General features: G+C 47.0%; 2 protein-coding genes across 3 annotated transcripts in view; one reads left to right on the top strand and one right to left on the bottom strand.

Moving 5' to 3' along the window:
• The window catches only part of LOC139175258 (palmitoyltransferase ZDHHC3-like), a 60,784-nt gene that overhangs the window by 28,763 nt on the left and 9,620 nt on the right, over positions 1-22,401 (top strand). Inside the window, exon 9 of one of the 2 annotated variants that reach the window (XR_011560496.1) lies at positions 753-957. Coding sequence is in view for 1 of the 2 variants with exons in the window: in XM_070766264.1 (XP_070622365.1) it covers positions 753-844 (92 nt within the window). In the remaining variant the exon portion in view is untranslated. Of the gene's footprint in view, positions 1-752; positions 4,622-22,401 lie in introns of those variants that run through there. The other variant, XM_070766264.1, reaches the window with a different exon arrangement.
• On the bottom strand, positions 1,462-20,994 carry ADAMTS4 (ADAM metallopeptidase with thrombospondin type 1 motif 4). Its single transcript, XM_070766262.1, has 9 exons — positions 19,704-20,994; positions 15,883-16,206; positions 15,574-15,706; positions 15,301-15,468; positions 14,147-14,433; positions 13,607-13,793; positions 11,898-12,073; positions 11,552-11,727; positions 1,462-8,953 (listed from the first exon to the last, which is right to left on the bottom strand). The coding sequence occupies exons 1-9, from the start codon at positions 20,328-20,330 to the stop codon at positions 8,539-8,541; spliced, it is 2,493 nt and encodes an 830-aa protein (XP_070622363.1). The 5' UTR covers positions 20,331-20,994; the 3' UTR covers positions 1,462-8,538.

The following is a 22,401-nucleotide window of genomic DNA, read 5'->3' as shown; positions in this document are numbered from 1 at the left end:
TTTATTTTCTTATTCTTTCCTTTCCTTTCTTTTCTTATCCTATCCTATTCTATATTCTATCCTTTCCTTTCTCTTCTTATATCCTATTCTTTCCTTTCTTTTCTTACCTTATCCTATCCTATCCTCTTCCATCCTTTCCTTTATTTTCTTATTCTTTCCTTTCCTTTCCTTTCCTTTCTTTTTTTATCCTATTCTTTCCTATTATATCCTATCCTTTCCTTTATTTTCTTATTCTTTCCTTTCCTATCCTTTCTTTTCTTATCTTATCCTATTGTATCCTATCCTTTTCTTATCCTTTCATTTCCTTTCCTGTCCTATCCTATTCTATATCCTATCCTTTCCTTTCTCTTCTTATATCCTATTCTTTCCTTTCTTTTCTTATCTTATCCTATCCTATCCTTTTCCACCCTTTCCTTTCCTATCCTTTCTTTTCTTATCCTATCCTGTTGTATCCTATCCTTTTCTTATCCTTTCATTTCCTTTCCTGTCCTATCCTATTCTATATCCTATCCTTTCCTATCTTATCCTATCCTTTATTTTCTTATCTTTTCATTTCCTTTCCTATCCTACTCTACTACACTTCCTCTTTCTCTGTCATCTCCTTTTCTTCTTCTTTCTCCTTTGCCTCTCCAGCTCCTTCACCTCCTCCTCTTCCTCAGTCCCCTTCCTCTCTTAGGCTTGGGTGTGGAGGGAGGTACAAAATCTTTGCCCGCCCGCCCAAAATCCTTTCCCGCTGCTCTTCTCCCACCCAGGTTTCGTCATCTGCTGGTTTTTCCCTTGCAACTTCACCACGCCGTCCACCAGCGGTCCGTCTTACAGCTACTTGCCCAACTACGACGTCTGAATGTCCTTCGGCCTGACCTTCTCCGCTCGCTTCTCTTTGGGGGGGGGGGAACTGGGGCATGTCCCCCCCCTCCCCAATTCATCGGCTGCAGCAAAAGAAGCCCACCAGACAAGGTGACCCTAAGCTGGAACGGCTGGCTCAGAGGCTGGAAGGGGCTCGGCCGATTGGCTGGCCTTGGGATCTCGGCACCCTCTTTATCTCGTCTTTCGAACTCCTGGCTCGCGGGGCACCTCACCAAACAGGGCCCGTTGCTTTTAGCCAGCCCTGCAGGGAGGGTTGGTTTTTTTTTTTGAGGGGCCCGCGAAATAGACTCACAGGAGAGAGACCAGATCCCCCTGACGTCCAGGAGCGAGAAATCCCCGCGTTGAAGCCAGAATCGATTGTATCCCATCAATTCCTCTTTAACCCTGACCTTCTCTTACAAGAACCGTTGCCCCCCCCCCCCGGATGGGAGACCAAGAGGTCGGGGAGGCCAAAAACGCCCGTCTCTTTCGGTTGGCCCCATCGCAGCCCCATAACAGCTGCTCCTCCACTTAACGACCACTGTTTGGGGACCAGGCTTTCCGTCGCTAAGCGAGGCACTTGTTCCAGTGATCCGCAGCTGATTTGACGCACTATTTTTATTTTAAAGTTCATCGCTGCAATCATTAAGGAAATATTTCTCCTACCCCACCCCACCCCTTCTGTGGACTTCGCTCCTCGAGATCGCAAATTTATTTATTTATTCATTCATTGGGTTTATATCCCGCCCCTCTCCAAGGACTTCAGGGCAGCGCACAAGCTATCAATACAATATACAATATACACATCTAAAAATGCAATTAATTTAGCTAAAGTTTCTTTAAAAACCCTAATGCCATTTAAAAATCACTCAGTCCCATTCGAACAGCAAAACATACCTACATTCGTCGGCCGGGGGGAGAATCTAATGACCCCAAGCTTGGCGGCATAGGTGAGTTTTTAGACTCTTACGGAAGACTCTCCGGGGGGAGCTGATTCCAGAGGGCCGGGGCCCCCCACAGAGAAGGCTCTTCCCCTTGGATCCCACCAAGCGACATGACCTGTCCCTGGGATTCATGCAGCAGAAGGCGGTCTAGATCACGTGACTCCGGGACCTTGCAACTGTGCCGGTTTGCCCAGCGCCCAAATTTGATCCACGTGACCTGGGAGATTCCACGACCGGCGTTAAAAGTGTAAGGCCCTGGTCGTAAGTTTTTCCCTCCTCCCCGGTCCTCCCGTGGTAACTTCGGTCGCTAAACGAATCGGTTGTAAGTGAAGGGCCTCCTGTATTTAAACCGGGGAGCTTTTGATCTCTCTTCTCTTCTCGGGAGGTTCAATTCTATTTATCTCCCTCGTTCTCCGAAACTAGCCAGGCCAGTCCCAAACACAGAACACTCACAAACCTTTGTGAGTGGCGATTCCCTTTTTGCTTTGCAAGCCCCACTCCCACTCTGCCTCCTTTCAGGTCCTGGGTTCAGATCCTACCTATCTCACACCTGGTTAAAGGTGCTCGTTTTTTAAAACCTGCTCAGTTTGCCTCCCTGTAGGACGTCAGTGAGCCGTGAAACATTGGCCCTCCCCTATTTTTTTCAGTGCTGGGGGGGGCAGGACATGCCCCTTCGACTTCACCCCTCCTCACACCAAACAAGAAATGAGATTCATTTCTTTTTTGTTAACCCAGAATTGTCTCTCCTGCCTCCTCCAAACTTTATTTATGTATTTATTTATTTATTAACTTTATTTATTAACTTTATTTATTGAGGCTGCCCCGTGGGCAGGTTTTTGGGTTTTTTTAAAAAGACGAACAGGTAGCAGTCCGTCAGCAGATGAGTTTGAAGTCAAGCGTGCCGGGAATAAACGTCACAGTCCCTGTTCAAACCAGGTGACGGCTGGATCTTCCTTCCCTGGTTTTGGATCCCTGGGGCTGACCGAAGCAGGGGTCTGTTTTATAGCCAGATCAGTATTTCTCAACTTGGGCCACTTTTAAGAGGGGTGGACTTCAACTCCCAGAATCCCTCAGTCAGAACGTTTTAAGAAGGATGGACTTTTATTCCTAGAATTCCCCAGCCAGCTTGCTTTAAGACTGATGGACTTCGACTCCCAGAATCCCTCAGTCAGAATGATTTAAGATCAGTGGACTTCATTTCCCAGGATTCCCCAGCCATTAAGCTTTAAAATGTCTGGACATCAATTCCCAGAATTCTCCAGCCATTAAGCTTTAAGATTGATGGACTTCAACTCCCAGAATCCCTCAGCCAGAATGTTTTAAGATGGATGGACTTTAATTCCCAGAATTCCCCAGCCATTAAGCTTTAAGATTGGTGGACTTCAACTCCCAGAATCCCTCAGTCAGGATGCTTTAAGATGAAGGGACTTCAACTCCCAGAATCCCTCAGTCATCATGCTTTAAGATCGGTGGACTTCAACTCCCAGAATCCCTCAGCCATTAAGCTTTAAGATGGAGGGACTTCAACTCCCAGAATCCCTCAGTCAGAATGTTTTAAGATGGATGGACTTTTATTCCTAGAACTCCCCAGCCAGCTTGCTTTAAGATTGATGGACTTCAACTCCCAGAATCCCTCAGTCAGGATGCTTTAAAATGGATGGACTTCAACTCCCAGAATCCCTCAGCCAGCAACCCTGAATCTAGATGCTTGCAGATGCATCAGAAAGATGGAGCCCAGACGGCCTTCCCTGCCTTTTTAAAATCCCCAGATGGGATTTCTTCAGAATAGCAAAACTGAGCTTTGAAAACATCAAACCACGAGACGGACGGCAAAATACATTGAATTATAAAAGACTATAATAAATTGTCCAGCAAGCCCCATCCTGAACCACCATCCGCATGTGAACCTTTGCAAAACTGGCAATTCTGACCCCACCCCCCAAAAAAATCATTGCACCAACCCACAAAAGCGCGGATTTCAAATGTGCATAAACGACACCTGCTATTTACTCCTCCGCGTAAACATCCGACATCAAGATAAATTCGGGGTAAAACCCTCGCCCTTTCCTTGAGAAAACCCTAGTTGCATATTTTTATTTTTTAATTTTTAAAAAGGGCTGGGAGAGCTTAGATGGAAAAGATTTTGGAGAAAAGGGAATTTTATTTTATTTTTTTAAAGCAGGTGTATCCGATTTCTACGTTGAGAGAGCGCGCCCGAACTCGCAGAAACATCTGTCGAGGAGGCAGCAGCTGCATGGATATGGATCATGCTAGGCTGATTTAAGCGTGTTGCACAAACAGGCCCTGTGTCGTTAGTTCGTGGTTTGGCATCTTGCGGAACCCAGAAAAATGAATTCATTCAGCTATCAGTGGATCTCAAACGAACTCAGATGCTACCCAGGAAAATTCAGCATGCAGCTAGTCCTCAACTTTTAACGGCCATCATCAGGCCCCAGATTCCAGTTTCTCCAAGCGAGACATTCATTAATTCGGGGCACAAAAAAGTGTGGGGGGTTTTTTACCCCTTACCCCTCTCAAATCAACTGGACTTCCTTGGGTTTTTTCTTTCTCCTTTGAAAACCTTTCGCTTACCCTCCCGAGAAGCTTCTTCGCTTCGTATCTTGGACGAGATAGCGAGATGTTTTTAAAGGAAACAAAAAATCCAGTTACATTTTTTGGCGGGGTAAGAAAACGAACCAAAACGCCTTTGGGACAACTTCGGACGACAGAGAATCTCCAGTTAAAAATTTGGGAATGTTTTGGGGGACGCGTTTCTCAGGGTTCGGCGTTTGATGGGCGGGAGCGAACAATACATACCTACAACAAACATTTATCTTCTGTCTCCGTGTCTCTTATCTCTGCGTGGGAAGAGAAATTCAGGAAAAGCTAGAATCCCGGGCGCCGTTTTTTTGCATAAATAACACCTGGCGTAAACTATCGGGGCGGGAAACGGGAACACGTTTGATTTCTGCGATGAGATAACGCGGGAATGCATCGTCGGATCCTTCCCAGGTCTCGCACCCTAGTCTTAAAAAGATCCACCTGACTTGGGGATCCTGTCTGCGGGCCATCCAAGCAGGAAACGAGACCCAAAAATATGATTTCCCGGTACCCCATCAGGGGGGCATTGTGGGAAAAGCCAAAATGGCCATCCATCTGGCTTTGGAGTGAGGAAAGATCTGAATAATCCATAAAAGCAGGCAGTAGATCCCACCCCCACCCTTGCTCCGGGCCAGCTGTTGATCCCATCAATGTCTCTTTTTTTTTTCCCCCAAGCATCCTTCCTGGCCAGCAGCTGTTTTTGTCACCAATCTCGGTTCCTTGAATGTCCCAAAACGAAATTCCAGTCTGGGCTGGACGAGGGGTCAAAGCTTCCCATCTTTTTTAAGTAGGATTACGTGTCGCCTCTCTTGCGGGCCCTGTTTGCGTTTCTTATGTTGGTGTTTGCTCAACACAGCTTTAAGAAGGGCGTACTTCAATCTCCAGAATTCCCCCTCCCAGCCCCCCAGAGGGGTGGTCTTCGACTCCCAGAATTCCCCAACCAGCCTTCTTTGAAATGGGTGGGCTTCAAATTTCCCAGCCAGCATGGTTTAAGGTAGGCGGACTACAACTCCCAGATTCCTCAGACCGCTTGAAGGCGTGTGGACTTCAAATCCCAGAATTCCCCAGCCAGAATGCTTTAAGATGGGAGGACTTCAATTCCCCAGGCAGCATGTTGTGACTACAACTCCCAGATTCCCCAGCAAGGCTGCTTTAAGGGGTATGGACTTCAACTCCCAGAATTCCTCAACCTTCTTTTAGGGGGGGTGAGTTTCAAATCCCAGAATTCCCCAGCCGGCCTTTAAGATGGGTGGACCTCAACACCCCCCCCCCAGCCAGCATGTTGTAAGGTGGGTGGACTACAACTCCCAGATTCCTGAGACAGACCGACTTAAGGTATAAGGACTTTACAACTCCCAGAATTCCCCAACCAGACTTCTATAAGTTAGTCAATTCCCAGATTCCTCCGCGTGACCATTTTGGGTGGACTTCAACTCCCAGAATTTCCCAGTCAAGTCTAGTTTAAGATGGGTGGACTTCAACTCTCAGAATTTAGAACTAAGGAGAAATTTCCTGACAGAACAATTAACCAGTGGAACAGCTTGCCACCAGAGCTTGCTCCAACACTGGAAGTTTTTAAGCATATGTTGGATAACCATCAGTCTGAAGTAGTGTAGGGTTTCCTGCCTAAGCAGGGGGTTGGACTAGAAGACCTCCAAGGTCCCTACCAACTCTGTTGTTGTTATCCCCCAGGTTGGATTTTTCACCTGCATCAACCTAGGTTTCATCCCCAATAAAGAACCATGCAAGAACAAAGCAACTTTTATAAACAGCCTTAAATAAATAAAACCAGCTTTTTTATTGCTTTTCAGAAAACAAAACCATTAATAAACCATAATTAATAATATTAACATAATACTTATTAACCCAACAGGAGACCCAGGCTTCCTGGCCCCTCGGGGGACTCGCCTCGGGTTTCGGGTAACCTGAGCCACTGCTGCTGCCCGTTAAAATATAATTTAATTAAATTAACTTTGGTCGGCGATCCCTCGGGCCGCAGGAGAACCTGGGGTGGCGTTGAAGGACTTTCCCCCTCTGGCTCTACAGAGGGTTTAAATAGATCCCCCCCTCCAGGGGGGAAATTTTGGGGAGATTCCCTGGCCGTCCCACCCGTGAGAAAATCAAGCCAGGCTGAAGAGCGGTTAGCGAAAGAGAAGAACTTGGAAAGGCGTTGCGAGGAATATAGGAAGAAGTTCAAGGCTGATATTTCGGCTGGGCAATCAGCTGGAGAAAGAGGTGAGAAATAGGTGGACAACCTCGGACAGGGTTAGCTGACAGGTGGACTTCAACTCCCAGCTTTGGAAACATAGAAGATTGACAGCAGAAAAAGACCTCCTGGTCCACCTAGTCTGCCCTTATATTATTTCCTGGTTTACTCCATTCTAGGCCATCTTCTCCAGATGTTCCATAGCTCTGCTCCCTACCATTATTTAGTGGTCTTTCAAAGGACCAACGGTGCAAACAAAGGATCTCATTGTAGCTTCCAGAGCCGTGTTCCTCAACCTTGACCGTCTCGGGGTGGGGGAGGATGGACTTCCAACTCCCCCAAAATTTCCAAGAAGGACTTCAACAAAGTAGACATCCAGGGTGGAGTTCCACCAAGTTGATCTCCAGGGTTGGCTTCCAAGTCAACCAGGCCCAGCTAGTTAGGAGACCCAGTGGGGAACACTGGTTGGCCATTCAATCCCAGATGACTTCAAACCTTGAAGCCCAATGACTTGAGTTCAAGGGACCAAGGTTGAGATACCAGATCGGGAAGCAGGGTTGGATTGAAGGACCTTCATGAGTGGTGTGGTTGAAAACCCTCAAAGGGATGGGATGAGGTAGGTGGTCCTACCCTAGGACTGCAATTTCTCTAAGGCAGAGGTAGACAAAGTTGGCTCTTCTATGACGTGTGGACTTCAACTCCCAGAATCCCTGAGCTAGCATGATTGGCTCAGGAACTCTGGGAGTGGAAGTCCACAACTCACAGAAGAGCCAACTTTGCCTACCCCTGCTCTGGTGCCAAGGAGAGGTTTAGGTGCAGGCTGGATCTTGGAAGAGATGGACGCCCATCAAGAAAAGACAAGGACATTCTCAGAAGCAGAAGAAGACATCAGCAGAGCAGGAAGGAGGTCTCCAAGAATGAGGTAGACACAATAGATGGGCATGTCTTTCCTGGCTGCCCCAAGAAATGGGTGGGCGGTACAATAGAGATAGTCCTCGACTTACGACCGCTTGTTCAACGACGGTCCTAATATCGCTGAAGAAAAAAAGTGATTTATAATCAGTCCTCACGCTTAATCAGTGCAGCGTTCCCACAGCCAAAATTTGGGCTCTTGGAAACTGGCGAATGTCGCGCGATTGCCCTTTTTCAACTGTCCCACAGGTGAATTCTATACGGGATTTGCTTAATGACCAGATTCACTTAAGGACTGCAGTGGATCTGCTTTAACTGCCATGGCTGAAAAGACCATAAAAATCGGAGGTAAAATGCTTAGCCGTGAAGATTGCGGTCGTAAATCGAGGACCAAGTACCGAGCGAAGGAAGCTTGAGGCTGCCTGTTTGATTTCTCCAAAGGGTGCGCGGCCGATCGCCTCGTCCCCCTTCCCCAAATCCCCTCGTGCTTCCCCAAAAGGACAAAATAAATAGATGAAATAATAAATATACTACAGGAACGGACGGACACAAACCGTCCGAAAAGTCCAGCGGCGGTACAGAATTGAGCCGCAACAAAGCTCGGAATCCGAATTTTTGAGCTCGGTCCCCATATTCCTTCGGTTTCTCCATCTTTCTCTTCCACCGAGTCCCAAAGAGGCCTTTGTTTTCTCTCCTCCGTCCATTCCTTCGACGTTCTCTCCCGCCCAAATCTCCCCGGGGGGAATGAATTCAACCTAACCAACCGGCGCTAATTTTAGCCGCGTCGTGGCCACTGCTGACTGTTTCGTTGCCTTCCCTCCCTTCTCTCTGGTCCCAGACCCGCCTCCTGCTTCACTTAACGTCCAAGCCGAGGAACAGGAAAGGCCCGCCCCAGTACCAGCCTTCGCCGAACAGTTTGAGTCTTTGGGCCCCGGTTCTCTTGCTACGTGGGTCCTCTTTGCAAAGACAGTGGGGAGAAGAGGGGAAGAGTTTGAAGACCCCTGCCCCTATCCTCATATCAAGAGGTCCTTATTTGCGTCCCCGCCGACTCTGTAGCACCTCCAAAATCCGGGCTTTCTGCTTGAGCCACTGGTTGGAGAGCCGCTTCGAAGGCTTGGGGACGAAGAAGGTGTACTTGAGGCGAGGGGTCTTCTGATCAGACACCACCAACGCTTGTACGGTGAGCGGCTCTTTCAACGGTCCTGAGCCGGTGATCATCTCCATGGGTTTGGTGGCCCCGGTGTAGCGCAGAGTGACGCCGCCTCGAAGGTGGACGTCCTGTTCGGATGGGGTCAGGACGTAGTTGCCGTTCAGGGCGTAGGAACCGTCCTGCCGGCAGAGGGCCAGGTAGATGCCGTCGCTGGACGTGGGCGAGCTGCTGATCTGACGGATCAGTATGCTGGTGGCTCCGGCGGGGATGGTGACCACGTCGTTGTAGCCGTACCTGCGGGTTGGGGAAATAAGAGGCAGGAAGGTGAAGGGCGGATCTTGAATGGGATGAAGTGTCAGTAAGATGTTTATTGCTTTATAAGAGATGGTGGTCATATCCAAGGTGACACTAGAAGTCCCAGTCTCCTGGTGATTAGCTCAGAATCACCCAGCTATTTATTTATTGGATTTGTATGCTGCCTCTATCAGTAGACTCAGGGCTAGCTTTAAGATCTAATGTGAGACTAGAACTCCCAGTCTCCTAATAATTAGCCCAGCTTGCTTTAAGGTCTAAGGTGACACTAGAACTCCTAGTCTCCTGGTGATTGGCCCAAAGTTACCCAATTGGCTTTCCTACCTACGGTGGGACTGGAACTTACCAACTCCTGGTGATTGGCTCAGAGTCACCCAGCTGGCTTTTAACATCTAAGGTGAGACTAGAACTCCCCGTCTCCTGGTGATTGGCCCAGTCACCCAGCTGGCTTTAAGATCTAATAGGTGACACTAGAACTCCTCGTCTCCTGGTGATTGGCCCAAAGACACCCAGCTGGCTTTTATGCATAAGGTGGGACTAGAACTCCCAGTCTCCTGGTGATTGGCCCAAAGACACCCAGCTGGCTTTTATGCATAAGGTGGGACTAGAACTCCCAGTCTCCTGGTGATTGTCCCAGAGTCACCCAGCTGGCTTTAAGATCTAAGGTGACACTAGAACTCCCAATCTCCTGGTGATTGGCCCAGAATCACCCAGCTTGCTTTCATGCCTAAGTTTTCTAAGCCAGCACTTTCACCGTGCCATTCAATTGGCACTCCTGGCTCTAAACTAAACTTCGCGATCCACCCGGTGCGGCAGAAATGTTGAAATAGATCAATAAGTCAAAGCATCTGTTTTTATTTTGCCACGTTTGTAGCCCCCCCCGCCCCCCCCCCCCCAGTCCTAGAGGACTTTCCGCCGGGTGTCACAGAACAAAAAGCCGACAACAAAGACCACGTTAAAATCGGGTTGAAAAAGAGTCAACAATTTTGAACAGCGCTCTTTCGGGTATCAAACTCTTCCTCCCAACTCTCAGCCCTTCAACGGTCCCAAGTATTCTAGTGTCCCGAAGCGAGTTATGCTCGTACAAGCTCCTTGTACACGTGGCATCCAGTTTTATAGAAATAAAACGTATACAGGAGGAGCGGTTAGCTTGGCAGCCCGGCAGGCTATCGTGCCGGACCAAAAAAAACCCCTCCACTGGAAAGGAGAAGGTGACTCATAATTTACAATTTGTAAGGTTATTATTTTATTTAGAGGGGGGCGAGTAGAAACCGAAGAGGCTTTGAAATCACAGGGGATCCGAGCGTGTTGCATCTGGAAAAACCAGATGTTGGCTTGACCGGCTCGCAAAGCTCCAACGTTGGCTTTAAAGTTTGATTAAGCCTCTCGGGGAAGCCACGCTTGGACGAATGGTTTGGGTCAAGAGAGTGGGGAAACGTGGCCACCTTTTGGATTTGAGGGGCTGCCCCAAAGAGGAGGGGGGGGTCAAATTATTTCCCAAAGCGCCCGAGGGCAGGACTAGGGAAACCAATCACGGAGAGAAGCCACTGGGAACGCAGGAGAAATTTCCTAACGGGGAGAACCGTTACCCAGCGGAACAGCTTGCCTCCAGAAGTTGTGGGTGCCTACATCATTGGAGGCTTTTTAAAGAAGAGAGTTAGACAGCCACTCGGTAGAAATAATATAGGATCTCCTCCTGCTTGAGCAGGGGGCTGGACTAGAAGACCTCTAAGGTCCCTATCTGAATCGATTCTGATTCTGAACGGGGTTTCAGCACGCTCTGTTGCTGAAAAAAATGGTAAGGGTGGAATGGTGCAAACCTTGGAAGGAAATGAAGGAAGGAAGGAGGAAGCGAGGGAGGGAAGGAAGGGGAGGGAGGGAGGAGGGAAGGAAGGAAGAGGAGAAAAGGAAGGAAGGGAAAGGAGGAAAGGAAGGGAAAGGAGGAAAGGAAGGAGAGGGAGGAGGGAGAAAGGAAGGAAGGAAAAGGAGAAAAGGAAAGGAAGGAGGGAGAAAGGAGGAAAGGAAAGGAAAGAGGAAAGGAAGGAGGGAGAAAGGAAGGAAGGAAAAAATAGCAGAATAACACAGTTGGAAGGGAGCTTAGAGGGCTTCTAGTCCAACGCCCTGCTCAAGCATAAAACCCTGCACCAATGTTTTGTGAACCTTTTTGGCACTGAATGCCGAAAACGTTTCATGGGAATTTGTGCATGCGTGTCGGGCTCTACCACACATGCGCGCCCGACCACCAACTGACCAGCACTTTTATGCCCACTGGTTTATACCACTTGCACGTGCACAAAGGAATCATGGTCCAGAAAAGCAGATCGTCCGGGTTCTGGTGTTGCATGCACATTCAAAAATGTGCGGGCCTGTGCACATATACATGGCGGGTTTTGGCACTGTGAAGGACAGTTGACCAGCGCGCGCCGGAAGACAGGCAAGGCTACGCATGCTGGGTGATATGACTTCATGTGCCACTTTGAGCATGCGTGCCATAAGTTCGCCATCACGGCCCTACACCATTTCAGACCGACGGTTCTACGATCATGTTCCCGACATCTTAAAAACCAGAAGGCCACTTACTGAGGCTTGGTGAAAGAGCGGTAGACTTTGTTGCATTGCGAGTTGTCTCCGCCGCACACCATGCATTTGTCGAACTTCTTCTTCGACCCGATGACGCGGTCACAGCCGGCATGGACGCAGCGTCCCTGGACACAGACCGAGGTAGAGTCTGGCAAGCAGGGTGTCCCATCGGCCACCTGAAACAAAGGAGCCACCCCGATTTAGTTCCCTCAATCTGCGGCGTTCCAGAGGCTGGTGGCCACAGGAGGAGAAATTGGCGACCGTCGGAGCACCTCTGGAGGAAGACATCCCCAAGCGTTCGCTTACGGCGAAGACCGAAGTCCCAGTTTCCTGGCTTAAAACTTACCCTCGGCTCCAGCACGTAATAGTAGCCCAGTGCATGGGATTGGCAAGTCAGCTTGCATTGATCTCGCTTGGCCACGCCGCTGTAACGTGGCACCCAGTCCATGGGCGATGGATAATCTTTGAACATGTCCGTTCGGTGGTTGTACACGGCGCACTGCTGTTCGCGGAAGGTCAGCGCTGGAAGGAAAATTTTGAAAATTTTAGTTATTTATTTATTATTTGGACTTACATACTGCCCCTCTCCGAAGACTCCCTTGAATCAATTTTGGGAAGGTAAAAAGTTCCCCGTCGTACGCCCAGGACCACCGTTCTTGCCGCGGACTTTACCGGTGGCCCTCCACCTACAACTTCCATTGAGCCAAAAAGTTCTATGGCTAAGTGAGACAATTGTTAAAAATTTGGCTCGTTTTCACCTCTTCCCTTGGCCACAACTGTTGTGCAGTTAGCTACGGGGTTGTGAAGAGAATCGGAACATTGATTGACAGACGGTTGCGTGACTCCGACTCGCTGAAACTGTCGTAAATATGAGTCAGGTGCCAAGCATCTGAATTTTGATCGCGCCCCTACAAGCATGTTGCGACGGCCGTTAAGTGTGAAAGACGTACGTCACTTTTTTCGGTGTCGTAGAATCGAACACTCACTGAACGAACCATCGTAATTTGAGGGCTACCTTTATTTTATACTAGATCTCTTCCCCTCCAAATTCAACCACTATTGAGTCGAAATCCTATTCTTTTCACTCTAGCGAGCCAAGCGTGTTTCGTTCTGGAATCTCACTCTTGAAATTCCTCCCGGCTTGGAGCAAAACAACTGTTGCCAGACCATATTTTGGCTCCAGCCTCGCATTCATGGCTGGTCATAAATCGGAAAAAAGGGACCCACCCTTCCGCTGACCCTTTTGTGCTTCGGAATTGTTTTCCCTGGCTTGCATCCTCCCATTGTGAACATTATTTTTTTTTTAACAGACGCTGTTGCGCCCATCAAAAAACCCAACAACCTGAAGATGGATCAGATAGATAGATAGATAATGTGGAAGGTAGATAGGATGGATGGATAGGTGGGTAGGTAGGTAGGTAGGTAGATACATAGATACTAGGTAGATAGATAGAAGATAGATAGATAGATAGATAGATAGATAGATAGATAGATAGATAGATACATACATACATACATACATACATACATACATACATACATACATACATACATAGTATTGTTATGGGTTATAGATAGATATAGATAGATGATAGATAGCTATAGATCTAGATATATAGATAGATATAAAATATATTGATATATAGCGGTAGATAAATAGGTGGGTGGGTGAGTGGGTGGGTGGACAGACAGATAGATAATATTTTTATGGATTATAGATAGATATAGATAGATGATAGACAGCTATAGATCTAGATATATAGATAGATTAAAATATATTGATATATAGAGATGGGTGGATGGATGGATGGATGGATGGATAGATAGATAGATAATATTGTTATGGATTATAGATAGATGATAGTAAATAGCTATAGTAGATAGCTATAGATCTAGATATATAGATATAAAATAGATAGATAGACAGACAGACAGATGGAAAGAGATGATAGTGGTAGGTAGGTAGGTAGATAGGTAGGTAGATGATATAGATATAGATATAATACACAGAGAGAGAGAGAGGTAGATGATATAGATATATATCTCTGAGCTTACCATTTCCGTCTGGGCAGTCTTGTACGTTGCAAGAACGGAATTGAGTCCGCTTCCCCTCGCAGTATTTGCCGCCGTTACGGGGAATGGGTTTGTTGCATTCGCGGGTCGAGTACTGAACCCCACTGCCACAAGTGCGGGAACAGTCGCCCCACGGCCCCCAGGGGCCCCAACCTCCATTGGTGGGAATCTGGAAATGTTAGAAAGGATCGAGAGTGAAGAGGACGATGCAAAATGTAGAAGAATATATATATAGAATAGAATAAAGAATAGAATATAGAATAGAATAGAATATAGTAGAATAGAATAGTATATAAAATAGAATATAGAGTAGAGTAGAATAGTATATAGAATAGAATATAGAGTAGAATAGAATAGAATAGAATTATAGCAGAGCAGAGGAAAAGAATAGACAATACAAAAATAGAGAAGAATGCAGGATAGAATAAAATGGAATGGAATACTTTTATTTGGCCCAATGGCCGGCCGTAAACTCAAGACAACAACCTGTACGGTTTTTCGATAGTTACAACGCAAACTTACGTGGTAGGCCTTCAACTGCGTGTGGCTGATGCATTCGCCGCTCATGCAGCTCTTCCCTTCCCCGCAAGGTGTCCCGTCCGCCCAGGGGAAATATTTGGTCTGGCACATGAACTGCCCGTTGATCTGGCCGGTGCACCAGAGGGAGGAGCAAGGCGGGTGCATGTTGGGACAGTGGCGGGATTCGGTGCCGAAGCTCAGCTGGCATTGTTGGTCCACGTTGTAGTTGTTGCCGGGGAAGACGGCGGGCAGCTTCAAGGGTTCGTGCGGCTTGTCTAACAGGCAAGAACCTGAACGAAAAAGACAAATGAGGTATTTTAGAGTTTTTGGCGTATCAAAATTTCACTTTTTTCCATTTTTTCTAATGTCAAATTATTTAGAAATACTGCTAGTTCTCGATCAAAATTCAGACGCCAGGCAACTCATATTTATGATGGCCAGAGCGTTCCCAGAGTCGAGCGATCCCCTTTTGTGACCTTCTGAATGACTTATGACCGTTTTTTTTCCCCACACTTGCGATTTAACCGTCGCAGTCTCCCGGAGATCATGTGATCCCTTTTACGACCTTGTGAGGAGCAAAGTCAGCAGGGAAGCCAGATTCACTTAAACGACCGGGCAACAAATGTTAACCACGGTGGCAATTCCCTTAACAACCGTGGCCAGAAAAAAATCATCAAACAAGATAGAATTCCCCTCAGCCGATTTTTTCGCTGAGGGAATTTTGGGCTCTTTGTGTTTGTAAGTTGAGGAATACCTGTATTTTATTTTATTGATTACAAAAAATCTATTATAAAGGACGAGGCAAATTGAGGAGAACTGTAGGCCGAGAATGAAGCGGTACAGACAAGACCAAATCATACCATGGCCGTTATCTAAGAAATCACTTAAACGACCGGGTGACAAACGTAACCATGGCAGCGATTCCCTTAAACAACTTTGGCAAGAAAAAGTCATAAAACAAGAGAGAATTCCCCTCAGCCAATTTTTCGCGGAACCACATAAATTCCGGGCTCCCTTTGTGGTCATAATTACGGAATACCTGTATTTTATTTTATTTATTACAAAAAAAAATCTACTCTAAAGGATGAGGCAAAGTTGAGGAGAAAAGTAGGCCGGGAATGAACGCGATACAGATGAGAAGAGAGACCAAATCATACCGTGGCCGTTGTCTAAGAAATCGGTAATGAAACGGCCGCTACACGGGGACCACATCTCGTCAGGATTGACCGGAGACATGACGGAGGCCATCATGTGGCGGGTGTTGCTGTGACGGTTCAGTTCCTTGCAGTGTTTGTCGTCGTCGTGTAACATATTGAAGACGTGGCCTGCAGGTCAAGAAGGATTATTTTAATTTTGCTTCTTCTAGTGACCGGAGTTAAGCCCCTTAGTTTATTCAGATTAGGGGTGTCTGTCGATCTGACCCCACTTACCCAATTCGTGGGCCGCGGTAAAGGCTGACTGAAGCCCATCATCCTCGACTATGGAACAACTGCGGGCCGGATCACAGACGGTGCCCACATCTGCCATGCCCAAAGTACCACAGCTGGAGCGTCCGCAGAGATCCTGCCAGCAAGGAGAGAAACGTGCATTGTGAATGATTGCTTTCCCCTCGCTCCAACGCTGAGGCTTAAGTGCCTCACATTTGTCCCATCCGGGTACGAAAGAAACCTATTTTGGCCCTCAAAAGACTCAGTCCTCTTTGACCCAAACTCGGGTGCCTGGGAGATGTAGCTACTCACCTGTCTGGTGAAGAGAATGGCGGTGTCGAAATGCTCGGGGTCTTTGTCGCTGGCCTTGTTCAGCCCTTTCTGCCAGGAGCAAAAATTGCGGAGGGTCTCGGCCGCGTTTGAGGTGACCCTCAGCCCATCCTCGGCTTCTCCAATCACCACCAGCCGGGTCACCACCAAATTGACCGGGTTCCTGACGCTCGGATGGCGGAAGAACTTGGCGGCCGCCGCCATGATGGTGAGCAGGTATGGTTTGAGTCCCGCGCCGTGGAAGCGCATCATTTCTTCGTCGGCCACTACCAGGGTTTCCACGTAGCGTGGGATGGAAGCGAAGCGCTGTGGGGAGAGAAGAAGGCAAAACCTGGTTATAGGCAGCCTGGCCTAGTGGTTAAGGGTAAGGCCTAGAAGTCAGGAGATGGCGAGTTCTAGTTCCACCTTAGGCATGAAAACCAGCTGGTAACTTTGGACCAATCACTAGGTGACAGCGAGTTCCAGTTTTGCCTTAGCCGTGAAAGCCAGCTGGGCAATCTCCAGCCAATCCCTCTTTCTTTCATCCCAGCCCACCTCACAAGGTTGTTTTCATGGATATAGGAAGAGAAGGTGTATTGAACATGGGATGTTTTTTATATTATTATTATTTTATTTTATTTTCCCTGGGAAAGACCAGAGGAAGGAAAACAGGAAGGGCAGGGAAGACTTCTTTAAAAAAAACTTCTTTAAAAAAAAAATCTGACTTCTTTAAAAAAAAAATCTTAACTCCCAGAATTCCCCAGTGAGCATTATTTAAGACAGGTGGACCTCAAGTCCCTGAATGCTGGGTGGGGAATTCTGGGGGGGAAAGGAGGAGGAGGAGGAGGAATAAGGAGAAAGAAGGAGGGGGAGGACGGGAAGAAAAAGAAGAGGAGGAAAAGGAGGAGGAGGAGGAAGAAGAAGAGGAGGAGGAGGAAGAAGAAGAAGAAGAGATGGAGGAGGAGGAAGAGGAAGGAGGAAGAGGAAGAGGAGGACGTTTGGGTCCTTGAAGCTCCCTGAGCGTGATTGTTTTCCTGCAGACATCTTATTACCCAACTAGGTAACATGATCAGCGCTAGAAGGAAGGAGATTTTCTTTCCCTGTTCAGACCTTTTACAGAGCTATTTTAAGAAGAGGGACATTTTGGGGACGACCTGCCGGTTTCAAACCCGCAGAAGAAACATCCCCAACAAGCCGATTTAATTCACCTCCCGGCGCAAGCCGTCTCCTCCCGTTTTAGCTTTTCTCCAGCTCCCCTGAACATCCAAGCCAGCCTTCAAAGAGTTAACTCTCTCCGTTGCTTTCCAGGCAGCCAAATTTGGCTGCTGCGCACAATGACTTTTTCCCAACCTCCACCCCCATCCACCCCAGCCAAGAAAGGCTGCGGGCGGGGCAGTCTCTGGGCCTGGCACAGAGCCCCCGAATCCTTAAAACTTCGGTACAGAAGGAGAACAGGCACAGGAGATGCTAGGAGAGCTCAAGAGCATTGTGTGAGCCCAAGAACCACAGCTACATTTCTAGGGAGAGCTGACTTTACGTGGGTGTGAGCGCCACCCCATTCCTGGGGAAGGGTCGGGCGGCGGGGGGGATATTGATCTACCGAACAGGCCCCAAAGTCAAGAGCTCTCCCCCATATTTTGACCCACCAACCCTTCTCCCCACCCACCAGTTTCTGCATCCCTCCCCCCTTTACGGTGTCTTGAACCCCCACCCTAAATTTCCATTCTGGAGCAGAGTGGACCCAAACCTAGGAGGAGAAACAGATGTTTAAAAACCCAGTTGGTTGTCGTGAAAAACCTAATTCCACCCCATCTCCAGTTTTTCCTCTGGCTCAGTTGGGAGGAAATTCCTTCCTCGGGGGCGTGCAGGGGGGGGGAACATGCTTTAACAGCTGGGTGTAGTTGGGGCCAGGCACAACCCAGGGTGACATTCACACAACTGTTAAAACCCGAGGCCAGCTGTTCCTCCTCCCGGCTGCAAAATGAGATTTTTCGACGAGACAGGTACAGCTGCGTTTCCCTGTCCGACACTTGTGGGGTGGAGGGGTGAAAGATGGGGTTTCGGAGGGAGGGACTGAACACCGAAATGGAGTGAAAGCTTACAGCCAGTGGGGTTCAGGCTGAGAGCATCATGGCTGGATTAGACGGTCGGAGCCTGACGCCGCCTGGAAAACACTGTCCCGCCTTGCGTATCCTTATTTCTTTCATTTTGAGCGGTTGGGTTTGTTTATCGAATGCCTTTTCTACGATTTTGTAAACGATTTGAGGTGAAGGTACCTAATTCTCCTCTGCAGCAACAACGGCTCTGCAAGGTGGATTGGGCTGAGAGGGAGGGACTGGGTTAAAGCCACCTCGCTGGCTTTTATGACTATTACAGGATTAGAACTCACCGTCGCCTAGTGATTGGCCCTGAGTCACCCAGCCAGCTTTCCTGCTTAAAGCAGAACTTACCATCTCTGGTGATTGGCCCAGAGTTACCCAGCTGGCTTTCCTGCTTAAAGCAGAACTAGAACTCACTGTCTCCTAGTGATCGGCCCAAAGTCTCCCAGCTGGCTTTTGTACCAAAGGCAGGACTAGAACTCACTGTTTCCTGGTAATCAGCCCAAAGTCACCCAGTCAGCTTTCCTGCTTAAAGCAGAACTAGAACTCACTGTCTCCTAGTGATCGGCCCAAGGTATCCCAGCTGGCTTTTGTACCTAAGGCAGGACTAGAACTCACCGTCTCCTGGTAATCAGCCCAAAGTCACCCAGTCAGCTTTCCTGCTTAAAGCAGAACTAGAACTCACTATCTCCTGGTGATTTGCCCAAAGTCACCCAACCAGCTTTCATGGCTAAGGTGGAACTAGAACTCCCAGTCTTCTGATGATTGGCCCAGAGTCATCCAGCTGGCTGTTGTGTCTAAGGTGGGACTAGAACTCCCAGTCTCCCGGTTTCTAACATTACCCCTTAGATCAAGGTCTTTTATATTCATAATTCCCATAATAAATAAACCAGAGGTCCCTGTCTTCAGCTTCAGATGTCCACCTCGCTAGTAAACCCAGTTCCCAAACTCCTTGCCAATCACCCGTGACTGCAAATCTTGGTTTGGGGTGCCTTAGCCTGGTCTGTCCCACCCCTGTTTTGGAAACTCAGGTCAATGTTGAGAACCAGCCTTCTTCTCTCTTTGCTGCTTTCTAAAAATAAGAGCTTTTTCCGTCTGTTTTTCCTGGGGTGTTCTTAGTGGTCTCTGAGTCTGGTCTTTTGCAGACATCTCGTGACCCAGCTAGGTAACATTATAAGTGCCAACGCTCTTTGCTCTGTGTTATCTGGTTGGACGGTGGGAAGTTGGCATCAGACTTCCTTTCAGACTTATTGCAGGTTTAGTTCTGGTTAACTCTGGCTAGCATAGGTTTTTATCTCCTTAAGCTGCGATTGACAGCCTTTTGGGGCAGGAACCTTATTCCTGCTGGATCTGAGAGAGAATCTTGGCACTAGATATGGGCCACCAGGTCTGAAAATTATTCTGGTGCTCTGTTGAAGGAACAAACAGTAAACTGGGTCCATGAGACACCAAGAAACGTTCTACTCCCCAAATATGGAACTCTAGACTAAAGAAAGCTGTCTAAGAATGAATGTTCCCTCAGAAGATCCAACCGAGATCCCAACTCATCAGAGAAAACTCTCTAGGAATGAATATTCCCTCAGAAGATCCAACCAACCCACTAGAGAAAACTCTCTAGGAATGAATGTTCCCTCAGAAGATCCAATCCAGACCCCAACCCACTTGTGAAACTTTGAATATCCTCACCAACCACCCTTGATGAAGCTGGTGTACGTATCTACCTACCTTGGTTCTCCGGGGAGATGCGCCCATCTTCTCCCACAGCTTTCCTTCGTTGCTGGGCGCGCCTTCCGGCGCCTGCGCACCGACCCCACACATTGGCTCATCCCCTTTGTCCAACATCTTCTTCCTCACCACGTGGGCCTCGGTTCCTCCGGCCTGGTTTGTGGGTCCCCTTTTCAGAGGCTGGATGTGATATTCGGTGCCCCGATATTGCAGCACCCCAATCAAAGAGGTCCCATCAAAGTTGATTGCCACGATCGATTCCGCATCCGAATTGATTGTCCCGGTGAAGTAGTTGCCCCGTTCGGTTAGAGTGTCCACCACCGGCCTCAACTTGCCCAAATATTGGACGGTCAAGTCCTTTGAGAAAAAGCTAGGGTCTTTCTCTAAATTGAGGATCAATTCTTCTCCAAACATCTGCAGGCGAAATGACAGACGTCGGTCCGAATCCATGTTATAATCGAGGGAATTTTCATTCTCAAGCGTGCCGGATGGGTCTTGGTTCCCCAAAACTGAAGTGACATTCAGTTTTTCAGGATAAACTATTTCCTCATCGTATCTGCTCGAAGGACCCCTTTGGGTTGCAGAGCAAGCCAGGTTAAAACAAATGATGATCAGCAGAAGAAACATGGGTAAAATTTTGGACAGTCAATTTAAGAAGAAAAGAAGGGCTAACCCCCCAAAATTTCTCTCCCTTGTCGGAGAAAACCAGGGATAATTTTTTTTATTAAAAAAATCCCCTACACCCAGCAACCAAAAAGGCAACCGATCATGTAAAGTTTCCCCAAGAGATAAATACAAAAATTTAAAAATGAACGGCAAGGATATTCCTTCTTCTCTTTGCTGGTTGCAACTTCTGAAGTGGATGAAAACTTAACAAAGTTGAAGTAGGGAGGGGAAAAAAATCAGATCAAATGAAAGGAAATTCTGCCCTGCTTTTTTCCTTTTAAGTTGCCGATAGAAATAATTGAAAAGAATAAATAAAGGTCTTTGACAGATATTATTTCACCTCTTATTTTTTTCCTCCTAGCTGTCAAAGTTTTTTTCCTCCCTTCCTGCAGCTGATTTGGTTTTTCTGCGGGATGCAAACGAAGTTTTGCTTCTGTTCTTCCTTCCAAATCTTAGAAAGCACCAGGAATATATATATATATATATATATATTTATATATTTATCCTTATCGTCACTGGCTTTCCTTCTCTTTTGAAACGAAGAGGGTAGAATAAAAGAATCGGTTTGGAAAAAAAAAAGCATCAACTCCGTCCCGTTTAGTTCGTTTTCTCTCCTCTTCTAATCCTCGGAACGTTCTGAATTTTTAAGTGTGGATGTATACATGCCCATATATATATATGAGTGTGTATGTGTGTATATATTGAATTACCCTGCAATTAGCCACACCTCCTCTGCCTTTCCATTGGCCGGCTCAGTCTCCAAAAAAAGAGAATGATGGCCAAAGACGTAATGCTATGAATAAGAAATGAAAACGGGGTTTTCCCCCCACCCTGCTTTTTAAAAAACTTTCTTTTCCTGTTTTTTTTTTAAAAACAAAGGCAAAGATGCTATTGAGAAACGGATGGGCTGTGAGACTATTTAAGGATGGGGATTGCAAATGAGCTGTCAGAAATGTGACACACACACGGAGGGAGGGGGGCGTTGATGTGTGTGTATATGAGTGTGCAAATGGGGATTTTTCCTTCTTTTAAAATTCTGCGTTTCCAGTTGTTGTGATCTGAGTATTGTATTGGCAGTTCTGTGTTAGCAAAACCTTCAGAAGAAAAGGATTTAGGGGTCGTGATTTCTGACAGTCTCAAAATGGGTGAACAGTGCAGTCAGGCGGTAGGGAAAGCAAGTAGGATGCTTGGCTGCATAGCTAGAGGTATCACAAGCAGGAAGAGGGAGATTATGATCCCGCTATATAGAATGCTGGTGAGACCCCATTTGGAATAATACTGTGTTCAGTTCTGGAGACCTCACCTACAAAAAGATATTGACAAAATTGAACGGGTCCAAAGACGGTCTACCAGAATGGTGGAAGGTCTTAAGCATAAAACGTATCAGGAAAGACTTCATGAACTCAATCTGTATAGTCTGGAGGACAGAAGGAAAAGGGGGGACATGATTGAAACATTTAAATATATTAAAGGGCTAAATAAGGTCCAGGAGGGAAGTGTTTTTAATAGGAAAGTGAACACAAGAACAAGGAGACACAATCTGAAGTTAGTTGGGGGAAAGATCAAAAGCAACATGAGAAAATATTATTTTACTGAAAGAGTAGTAGATCCTTGGAACAAACTTCCAGCAGACGTGGTAGATAAATCCACAGTAACTGAATTGAAACATGCCTGGGATAAACATATGTCCATCCTAAGATAAAATACAGAAAATAGTATAAGGGCAGACTAGATGGACCATGAGGTCTTTTTCTGCCGTCAGACTTCTATGTTTCTATAGGGCGAGAAATCTTGGAGTCGGGGTCAGCTTCCCTGCCTCTATCCATCAACATTTTAGAAGCTGTTTCTTTCCTGTCCAAATATATTTAGAATATATTGGGGGTTTTAGAATTTAAATTGAGTGCGATTTATATATGTTTTTAGTGTTGCAGTTTTGTAGAGGGTTTAAATATTAGATTTCTTAACATGTTTTGTATTTTATTTTATTTTTTATTCATATGTTTTGTCAAGTACGTATTGGTGGTGTACAAAG

This window comes from Erythrolamprus reginae, chromosome 13 (assembly GCF_031021105.1).
Source record: "Erythrolamprus reginae isolate rEryReg1 chromosome 13, rEryReg1.hap1, whole genome shotgun sequence".
NCBI classification, from domain to species: Eukaryota; Metazoa; Chordata; class Lepidosauria; order Squamata; family Dipsadidae; genus Erythrolamprus; species Erythrolamprus reginae.
The sequence above is the reverse complement of the archived record's forward strand: the minus strand, read 5'-3'. Positions and strand labels throughout refer to the sequence as shown.